Consider the following 11,193-nt stretch of genomic DNA (forward strand, 5'->3'; position numbering starts at 1 on the left):
TATTTAATATATCTGTGATTTATTGTATTTTTAACCTCAACTTTTTAATATGGACATATTTTATTTTAACTTTTAAGAAAGTTATGAATTTTATCTTTTGTCATTTTATTCTTAGTATAATTATAATTTTATCCCAACTTTTTTTTATTTTTTTTTCAAATTTTACATCCAATCTTTTATTTTTGATAAATTTTACCTCTATTTTTATTTTCTTAATAAATTTTACTTCTAATTTTTGTGTTTATGAATGAAAAGATGACTTGATGTAAAAAATTGAGAATAAAATATGTTAAATTAAAAAATTAAAAACAAAATTCATTAAAAATTAAAAAGTTTAGAGGAAAAAATGTAATTAAGTTGTGTATCTATTGATTAGTGGGTAAGTCGTGAATAATAGACATGACCTGGTAGTTCGTATACAACTTCTTAATATTTCTTTTTTCATTTTTTTTTTGTTACAGAAATCCTAAATGTAGTTGCCACTTTCCCTATTACTCCCTCTTGGTAAAATAAAAAGCCTTGAGATTGAATTTGTAAATTCACCTTAGAACCCTAATCCCCTTTTTCTCAATAGACTAAATCATTCCATCATTCGGTGCAAGAGGGACTGACAATAGAGGCACGCGGCACCAGATTATTTCCAAATTGAAGCGTCCAAGAGTCCAAATTCCTCATGTTAGAATCTCTTTTGTGCTCTTCAAACGCCAGTTTCTCTTTAATTTTCTCAAATTCTGGTGTTTCTTTAATTCTCTGTTTCTTTTTTCTAAATGGGCATTCGAGTTTTCCTTCTGGTGCAGATTTTTTTTTCTTTTTTGTTTTTTTTCTTGATGGCTTGGGTAGATTCAGGGATTTTCCTTTCTTTTGGTTGTTGCCCATCACCCTTTTTGCATGTTCTTCACATGTATTGTCTGCATGAATTCTGAATTAAAAGCTTCAATGCACTTTATGTGAATGCGGTGGATACCAATTGCAGTGTAAGCTTGGTCCTAAAAGAAATTAGGATAATAAAGTATGTAGAAATGATGAACTTGTTTTCTTGCCCGGAGGTGTTGTTAGGGACCTATTACTCTCAAAGTTTGCTCTTGAGATTGATTTTTCGTGCTAAGTTTCGAATTTGATGATTGCTTCTGAGAATGTAAGTACTTGTAATGGGTGCTTCTAGGTTTCTCTTATTTACTTTAATTTTCAGTTGTTAAGTTCGATTGATTTTCAGCTGTGATTATGAGGGTAAAACAGAATGGGGAACTGAGCTGTGGTGTTATCTTATGTTTAAGTTTAACACTCTTTGATGCTTGATTTTATTCTGTTATATTAATTAGTTCTGTTAATTCAGCTTATTATTGCCAACAAGGTAGTGTATGCAGTGAACACAGATATGATAGATTGAACTATAAACTAGGTATGATGCTGTCTCACATTGTTGATTTTTTTGAGTTTTGTGATTATTCTTGTTATAGGAGTTTTATGGAGGGAGCTTCAGAACCTCTCTTCTGAGTAATGTGAGATTTTGCATTAGGCATCATTTTTTCCTGCCTTTTTCTCATTAATGATTTATTGAGAGAAAAGGTGAGGTGTATAAGTTTTTACCCAGATCCCACTTTTAAGAAAGCGCTTAAGTGTGTGAGAGTACTATGAGCATCTCATCCAATCTACCATCCTTAGAAATGCATAACTTTTCCTAAGTAAACCAGTTTTATTGAAAGCTGATTTAAATGCTTATGGAAGACTAGTTTTTTTGTATCTCAACCTTTAGTTTAAAAGCATTTTTATGCTGAACATTGGTGCCTATGTTGACAAGGTGTTATTGGAAAAAAACATGGTTCATTTATTTAAAGCAGTAACCTCTGTTGATTGAATAGTACCCTGTTGAATCAGATGAGTTAAAATAAAAAAAAAAACAAGGAGATATCTGTTTGAGAGCCATATATGTGATGTAAAAATATTGCTAGATTATACTATTACAATAACTTCTTATTTTATATAATATATAAAACAGGGTCTTGATAGTCTTGCCTTGGAGATGAGAAAAACAGCATAAATATGTAAACTCTAGAAACTGTGTGCTTGATTTGTATTAGGCTGCTAAGAAGATTCAATATGCCAATTTAGCATCTTACCAGATGTATAGACTTTTTAGTGAATGCTTGTTGCTGAGTTTACCAATGAGAGGCAGTAGAAGGTTTTATGAGACCATTAGTTACAATAGGAGTTCTAATGACTTCAGAACCAGAAACCACAGTATCTGTAGTGAAACTTACCTTGCTAGTGGAGTTAATGATTGTGGATATTAAACTGTAGGAGAATTTGTTCTTACTAAATTTACATTTCTAAGTTTACATAATTTGATTATCAGTTTTCTATGTGCAACAGTCTCTATGAGCTGAAGGTAGTTTGCAGCAAAAAAGATTGAAGCAAGCACTGCGAGAGGAAGATAAAGGTAATGATTTCATTATTCTCACAAACTCCCATAATTCATACCAATAGATTTAAATCTTTTTCTGCTGTTTATGCTCCTATGTTATGGTTGTTATGTTACCTGAATAAAGTTTATTCCTCAATCTTTTTTCTCTCTTCATGTTGTATTCTCATCTTTCAAATATTAATGAATAAAGTTTTGTACACCTCTTTATGTCTTATGGTTCAATTTAACAGGTTTCAACTTAATGCATTTAGGTCCCTCACTGCCATTAATCCATTTGGTATGGTGAATGGTTCTCATCAATCCATCTTCATATAATAGTGGGTTGGCCCAAGGGCTGATCCTAACCTTCTTGGCCCTAAGCCCTATGGGCCATTTTCTCCCTAGCCCACATGGGTTAGGGCCGGCCCATTTGATGGCACTATACTCAGTGGTTTTGGTCTTCTCTATTCACCTTATCAATAAGCGATTTCTTTACCTTTAGGTAATAACACCACAATTTTTATGAATGTCAACCTAACAGATTTTGTTTTTATTTTTTTTTTAGAACGTAAAAATAAACCAGTGAGTATTGTAGAACCTACAAATATTTGTAAAATTCATTTTTTTTATGAAATTAAAAGCCAACAAACAAAAAGGGACACTTGAATCAATAGATAACACTGAACAAGTTCTTAAAGTTTAGCATATTAATAGCATTAAACAATAGGTCCTAAAGAGACTTAATTATAGTCAACAAATACATGAGCTCGATCCATTCAAATTTTAAACTAGGTCATACTTATCCTCTCGGCTGCTAATTTATCGTCTCCTATTTTTCTTTATTTTCTCTAGTGAGGGTGAAGAGAAGAGAGGAATGGAAGAGAAAGATTTCATTGAAGAGGGTAAGAGTATGAGTCGAAAGGAGAAGAGGAAGGCAATGAAGAAAATGAAGCGGAAGCAGGCAAGGAAGGAGGAGGCTGAGAGGGAGCGGCGGGAGGAAGAGGAGCGCCTGAACAACCCCGAGGAGCAGAGGCGGATGCAGTTGCTGGAGCAGCAGGAGGCTGAGAGGATGCAGAGGGATATGATCCTCTTCCGAGAGAGAGAGAAGGCGTGGATGGACACTGTCATCACTCAAAAACAACAACAACAACAGCAGCAGCAACAAGAAGACGAGGATGATGAATACGAATATGTCGAGGAAGAAGGCCCTCCAGAGATCATTTGGCAAGGAAATGAGATCATCTTCAAGAAGAAACAACTCAGAGTTAGGGTTACCGACAGGGACAAACCAAAGCCCAACGAGACTAATCAAAATGACCACCAGGTAAATGTCTATGTGCATGTTTGGTTTGCAGTTGGAAATGCTGCGGTGGTGCGGGTCCCAATGCAAATCCAACGGATAAAAGCAAAATGAATGCAAAAGCAAGGGCCCTGATCTGTTGGCAAAATTATGCTTACCTCAAAAATAATTTTGCCTACAGATTCCCAAACATGCTCTAGAATCGAATTTGACATCCAATCCCTTACCCCCAGAATCAATTATGTACTATATGCATTCATCTGACTGTATGTGCCAGCCATTCATAATTGACTATCATCATTTGCAGCAGGAGGAGGATAATAAACCTACATCCAATCCCTTACCCCCGGAATCATTGACACTTGAGAATGTTGCTCAACAAATACCCAATTTTGGAACTGAACAGGTATGTTTCGTTTCAATAAATAATCCGTTTTCATCTTCAAACTCACTCATTGCTTTTGCATCTGTTGCCATGCCAGGATAAAGCTCATTGCCCTTTTCATCTAAAAACGGGAGCTTGTCGTTTTGGTATACGCTGTAGCAGAGTCCATTTTTACCCTGATAAGTCGTCCACTCTTCTTATCAAAAACATGTACAGTGGTCCTGGCCTTGCTTGCGACCAGGACCAGGATGAGGGCCTTGAGGTCTGTTCATTTGCTTCATTGTATCCTCTTCATGATTTCATCGCATTTACTACTACTTATTTACTCACATCAATGCTTTTGCAATGCTCTTTTGTCTTAATAAAAACACAACAAAACCTTTTGCGTCTTTAATCTACATGTCACGCTCTTCAATTATTAATTTATTAATCAAAATAAATCCAATTCAAAGTATCCTATTCTATCCATGGTTCATCTTGCTATTGTTTCCTCATCCCCCTTACATCTTAAATGTACAGGAAGTTGGTATTGTTTCAGTTCCTTAATTTCATTTTTCATGATTGAAAAATTCATGCAGTTGCTTCATCTGATATTTTTGTCCTTGTGAAAGGAGTGTATTCAATTCAATTCTTTGACTTAATAATCAGGGATTCATTGCAAGATTCATTTTGTTGGAGGCTTATGATTTGGCCTTGGTTGGTCAAAGTTAATGATATTAGCTGTTGTATCCTACTTGCTCAGCCTGGGAAATAACCTATTAATATTGATCCCCTCCCCCCTTGTTAGTCACTTAATCCATTTCTTTCAATTTGCTTCATTTGACTATTTCCCCCCTCCCCTTTTCGTTGATTTTTATTTACTGTCTGAGTCCTTTACTCATTATACCATTAGCACCATACTTTTGTGATGTTTTTATTAATTTATTTTTCATGTACGAGGGGAAGATTTTTGTTTCCTATGATGTTTCATTTAATATTATGTCAGCATAACATTTTAACAGATTCAATAATTACACTGAATATTTAAAACACTTTTTTCCCCCTCAAATCTTTGTTACAACTTCCAAAATCTCATACTCTAATAATTTACATGTTCTTTCTCCTTAACCATAAGTAGTTGTCAGGCGTTATCCAAGTCTTGGCTTATGGAGCTATGTTGCAGACTAACGGTCATGACCTTCAAAGGGTTTGGGATTGCGACAGCAAGACCTTAAAAATGTTGATTCAGTTAGTGATTCTTAAAATACATTGTTGTTGTGATTTTTTAATCTTTTTTTCCTGCATCAACACCAATCCAGATGAATGATTGATCACATGTCACTTTAGATGAAACTAGTACTCTAGTTGTTTGGAATACTTCATGCCTGTCCTTTGGGCTTTAGGAGTAGTGTGCAGAGGTTTTGGAGATAAGAATGAAGATAAGATTTTATGCAGATTTCCTATGTTTGCATAGTAGAGTGTTAGGATTTCTAAATCAGTTTGTGTGAATGCAATGCTTATGGTAGAGGATTTTCTTTTTGGCTTCTCTTTTATGTTCTGCCTGCCAACACTCTTTATAAAGCTGTTACTTTCACTGTTATCCAATGAGGGTGAACTTTCTTTGTTTTTTTCCCAATGCTATTTCTTCTTTTTGATTTCCAATATTATACTACTTCCCATATGCCATAAGCCAAACTTTGTAGCATCTTTTTGATCCCTTATGCACTATAGAGAAAGCTGAAATTGGCTAGAGGTAGTATTATATTTCAATACATAAATATCTTGTTTGACCTGTTTAACCCCTTTTTCAGTATACAGATGAAGAGGTTGAACGCTGCTTTGAAGAATTTTATGAGGATGTTCACACAGAGTTCCTGAAGTTTGGGGAAATTGTGAACTTCAAGGTTCTTTTTTACTACCGTGTGTGTGTGTTTTGCTTATGAAAATTTGAAAATATATTTCTCATTTAATTTTGGCCTTAATGTAATTTTCAATATCTTCAAATAAAGTTTTATGGGTTCTCTGGGAAATATTACAAATGCTAATTGATGATTGTTTATATCTAGCTGTATAGAGAGGACAAAATAAATCAAATGGAAAACTTGCTCAACCATTATCTTTATATATGTCATGTCTTGTCATTGTTCTCTCCCTCTCCCTCTCTCTTTATATATTATGGGCATATTGAAAACATAGTTGTCAATAGCAATGCTATAGTGGGATGGTGTTGCAGACCAGCTCTTGGGTACTACGGAACTCAAATAACATCACAGTTTTAAATAGTGATCGTGATAGCAGGTGAAATTGCGGCAATTTGCAGGAGGTGCAAGGGCATCTGTGATCAGGTGCAAGAGCCCTGTAAGTGTCACCTAGGGCTTTTCATGGGGAGGGGGTAATTTTGTGATTTCAACCCTCTTCCATTGAATCTGAGGTTTCAACTTTCAAAGGAACCCCTAATTTTCCCATTTACTTGAGCACATTCACTCTCGCCAACACCCATTTTCTCTAACAGTTTCCAGCTATTGCTGACTTTGTCAGTGTGGCCCTGTTCTCTGTATTTTGTGGCCATTCCCATTCATACTCTAACTATCAGTCGGTTTTGGGCCTACAAAGCCTAAACCTAAGCAACCTGAAGGCTGTAATATTGCCTGTTTCTAACCACACAGTTCATCGGGTTAGCTGGGGTTGTGTGCAACTCGGGCTGGTTCAAACGGACTGGATAGATTACAGGTCAGTGTTGTATTTTGCTTAGGTGTGTAGAGAATACACAGAGGGTTAGGATGTATTGTTGCCTGCGTAGCTCCTGTAGGTTAGCAAGGAGGTCAGGTTTGATGTAACACATTAGGATGGTGAGATGATTTTGAAAAGATTCAGAGGAGGCGTTCCAAGGTTTGGATGGCTTGGATTGCTCTGATAGATAGTTTCAAGGTTTGGTTTGGCAAATTAGACTGAAACCAAGAGATGAAGCAAATGTAGTATGGAGAACTAGAAGATAAGCGAGTGAGGCTTGTGAAAATTACAATTTATGTGAGAAAGGAGAAGAAAATGTGTTTGGGTCCCTTGCTTTCTTTTCCCCTTTATTGATTCTTCATTTTTGAAGTTTTATTTCATTAAATTGTGATGTGATATGACCTGCTGAATCATGGTTTCAATTTTCTCATCAATGTGGTTGTACAAGGGGAGTTTCTTGAGCTGAGATATGCAATTTATATGTTAAAAATATACCATCTAACTATAATAGTTCTATCAAAGGAGGAGGGTTTTGTTAGGTCATCGGCAACCAATGTAAAACTTGCTGATATAACACATGACCTATAAAAGTTCTACACCCTAAATTCACCATCAAGATCTTAAACAAAAAAATCCAATGGTTCTAATTGTTTCAAACTTTCAATTTTCAACAGTCAAGGCATGGTGTCAGATCATATGAATCACATATCCACACAGGATCACAGCCTTGAGGCTTAACACTGTTGTCATACCACACAGACCACATGACAATCAATGTCATGCACCCGAAGCTCAAGTTATCTTCCTGGTCTTACTATCTTCATTAGAACTGTTTCTGGGCTCTTCTTCTGTTCTTCATATATGTTTGGTTGGGTTCGGGTACCAATGAAACACATTTCAGAAACCCAAACCTGACCAGCTGTCCCCATTTTAAACCAAATTTTTTAATCCACTTAACCTGCTAACCGATCCAACCTGTATTTCTCTATCTCTTTTCCCTTCTTGTATTTGTTGGCTTTGGTCGGATTACATTTATGCTCACCCTTGCTAACTATCCTCTTTTCTCTCTCCTTTCATTTTATTCTCTGCCGATATTTTTTTCATATTATTTAATGAATGTCTTTAATTTTGAATAATTTGTATATTTGAGAATTTAGTATACGAATAAAAATTATTTAGCCTGTATCTAAAATTTTACTATCGCAACCTTTCTGCTATCCACCATCCCATCATAGCCATTTCAGGATCAGCCACTCTGTGCCACTACCTGGAATTGATAACTGTGATTTAAAAGTAAGCCAAAAATGGGATATAGTTTTTTCCTTTTTTGTGAAGGAATAGAAGAACAATATTTTGAAAAGCAAAATGGCAGTTCATGTGAAAACATTTTGAAGATCTTTAGTCATTGTCTCTTTGATTTCTTGGCACTTCCTACTCATGGTACTGATCCTATTATCTATATTTCCCTGTCAGGTGTGTAAAAATGGTTCATTTCACTTGCGAGGAAATGTCTATGTACAGTATAAATCGCTTGATTCTGCTCTGCTTGCTTATAACACGGTGAATGGTCGCTACTTTGCTGGGAAACAGGTATTGCATTTCTATGTCTTGTTTGTGCCAAATGAATATCTTTAATGCTGCTAGTATGATTGTATGAATTTCTAGAAAGCTCCAAGTATGAAAGTTATTCATTTGCCATGGGATGTTTGCTTTGGACTTCATATGTACTGTGTTCAGTCTTATCCATTTACTGGTTTTTTTTAATTGATGTCCTGTAAGTGTAACTCCTGTTATATCGGAGGAAAGTCTGAAAAATGTTTTATGTAAAACTGGTTAAAGGTGTAGCATATTTAGGTTATAATGAGGCAGGGAAAGTTCAGCTCTATACTGAAAGCTTATGTCAGATTTAAAGTTCAGAGTGAGTTTTTCCAAAGGATGGTTGTTTTGGTTCATAGATGAAAAGATTTAGGATTTTACGATCAAGTGCAGAAGATTTGAATTGCTTGACATTGTTTATATGTTTATCTCATTATTCTCATATTATGATTTATGGCAGGTAAGTTGTCAATTTGTTAACTTGACACGATGGAAGGTTGCCATATGTGGCGAGTATATGAAATCAGGTTTCAAGGTATACAATTATATTGATGACATTGACTACTATCTTATATTCTTATATTTTGTCTTTTGGATACAACCAAGTGCTGCTGGGTTTCATTTGTGCAAATCATATAAACTCTTGGTTGGTTTCAACTGAAGCTTTTAACTTTGAAAAAGATGTTAGAAAATGTTTGGAATTGATGAATCATGCTCATGAAGTTTCAATGGTGTTCCTTTCTTGTGTGTCTTAACAGACTTGTTCTCATGGAACAACATGCAATTTTATCCACTGTTTTCGTAATCCCGGCGGAGACTATGAATGGGCCGATTCTGACAAACCTCCCCCGAAATTTTGGGTAAAAAAAATGATCGCTTTATTTGGTTATTCTGATGATTATGAGACTTCAATGGAGCAAGGAAATATGAGTTTGTCAAAAACAGATTCTGACAGGTGTGCTTTCACTTTATTGCTCCTCATTACATGTGTAAGAATTATTTACTGTTGTGTGATGTTGTCTCAGACCACACAAAATACTCTTATTTATAATGAAGGAGGTTTACAGAATAAGGGAACTAAATAATGAGTAATAAGGGAGATGATCCCATGCTAAACCCTTGTAATTAAAACATATCAAATCATATATTTCACATGACATATGATTGATTAAATTGGTTACTGGTTAAATTGTAACCTATGTAGATGATTGTAAATCAAGCAACCTTGTGGTAAATTTTAGCATGATGGAGGATGGGGCTGAGTGTTTGCGATTGGTGTTGGTACAGTTTTGCTTTCTCCCTTGCTGCATTTAGGGAAACAACTACAGTTTTGTGGTTAATAGAATTTGTTGATGTGAAGAAAATATAACTTGGAATAATTTTCTTCAGATGGAAGTTTGAGTTGTTCAATGTCTTGATTTATTTATTTTATCATATTTTGTTTAATTATGTCAATATTTCTGTATATTTTTTTCATGTGAATTTATACCTGTTCTCGTAGAACGTGCCACTCTAGAAGAAGGTCAAGATCTAGGGAGATGGATCAGTTAAATTGCGGTCATTCAGGTAGAAGAAAACAGCGAGATGAAAGAAAGCATAGAACTCCTAATGAGGATTGGAATGGCAGCTTTAAAAGGAAATCGAGAGGCAGAACTCCTGATTCCGGTGCTGTTTCTGACAGGGAATGGTTAGAAAAAGAGGAAAATAGGGAAACACACCATGAATACACTATGAATAGCAGACGCCATGAAGAAGATTCTGATGTGGAATGGGTTACTAGGGACAACGAAAAACAGCATGGTAGAGAAGGAAGAAACTCAAGAAAGCAAAACAGAGATGAGAAAAGGCACCATATTAGCAAAAGCAATTATCAGGGTGGCCGCGATGCTTCTGAATCTGAGAAAGATTTTCTTGGTAGAGGAGAGATGGAAACACAACATGATTATTACTCTAGGAAAAGCTCAAGATACAGAAGATCAGGTCTTGATGATGATGACTATAAATACCATGAGAATGAAAATGACAAAGTTGATGGCGGTTGGTCTCGGAAGGACAGTTACAAGCGAGAAGAGCATCATCACAAAAAGAAGAGATCAAAACATTAGTAGAAATTGATTCCATCAATGGTTAGAACTCAAGTGGGGGCAGGCATCATAGAAACAAGGGAGGTGATAATCAATTGTTAATTTGTTACTCACTATAAAGATACTGGATCTCGTATCATATTTAGAAGATTGGTTGACCTTAGTATTGGTGGAAATAAATAAATAAATTGAATGAAAAGTATTTTTATATTAAAAAATAATTTTAATTTAAAAAACTTAAAAACCTTTTATTTCATTATTTTTCTTAAATGTATTTTTTTTAACTCTTGTTATAAATCAAACACTGGGTTAATAACTAAAATAACTACTGATTCTCTTCGAATTTTTATGATTTTCGGTTAATAGATCAACGACTTTGATGTGGTGCACCAAAACTACCTTGGTGCATATTAAAATACCTCCAAAATCCTTCCATTAGTAAATAAGATGGGGTGTCCAATTTTATTTTGACAATATTCGCTCCTACATATCAATTCGCTTCCATATTTTTCAGAAAAGATTTTAGGGAAATATTTGTAAATTATGCTTCACAAGGAAAACAGAAACTTGAGCTATATATAGTTTTTTTTAATTGACAACTAGAGTGATAATTTTTGTTAACAAGGAGATCATAGCTGTTTTACCTTTTTTGGTTTTCCTGTCTTTTTTAATTATCCAACCCACTTTATATATCTTTGAGCTATACACATGAATTCAA

General features: G+C 34.9%; 1 protein-coding gene across 2 annotated transcripts; it reads left to right on the forward strand.

Moving 5' to 3' along the window:
- Positions 1-469: 469 nt before the first annotated feature.
- Positions 470-10,674, forward strand: LOC114422057 (zinc finger CCCH domain-containing protein 5-like). 2 transcript variants are annotated; one of them, XM_028388242.1, is made up of 10 exons: positions 470-675; positions 2,371-2,437; positions 3,254-3,725; positions 4,012-4,107; positions 4,184-4,348; positions 5,877-5,969; positions 8,269-8,385; positions 8,852-8,926; positions 9,150-9,346; positions 9,893-10,674. In XM_028388242.1, the coding sequence occupies exons 3-10, from the start codon at positions 3,276-3,278 to the stop codon at positions 10,494-10,496; spliced, it is 1,797 nt and encodes a 598-aa protein (XP_028244043.1). In that variant the 5' UTR covers positions 470-675; positions 2,371-2,437; positions 3,254-3,275; the 3' UTR covers positions 10,497-10,674. The 2 variants fall into 2 exon arrangements, with proteins under 2 accessions (XP_028244043.1, XP_028244042.1); XM_028388241.1 differs by having other exon boundaries at positions 471-675; positions 4,009-4,107.
- Positions 10,675-11,193: the final 519 nt, after the last annotated feature.

The sequence above is a fragment of the Glycine soja genome, chromosome 8, assembly GCF_004193775.1.
Source record: "Glycine soja cultivar W05 chromosome 8, ASM419377v2, whole genome shotgun sequence".
Classification (NCBI taxonomy): domain Eukaryota; kingdom Viridiplantae; phylum Streptophyta; class Magnoliopsida; order Fabales; family Fabaceae; genus Glycine; species Glycine soja.

Coding starts and splice junctions, on each gene's coding strand:
- LOC114422057 (XM_028388241.1), top strand. CDS start 3,276: ATGGAAGAGAAAGATTTCATTGAAGAGGGTAAGAGTATGAGTCGAAAG. Junction 4,108..4,183: donor CCAATTTTGGAACTGAACAG/GTATGTTTCGTT, acceptor TTGCCATGCCAG/GATAAAGCTCATTGCCCTTT. Junction 4,349..5,876: donor ACCAGGATGAGGGCCTTGAG/GTCTGTTCATTT, acceptor CCCCTTTTTCAG/TATACAGATGAAGAGGTTGA.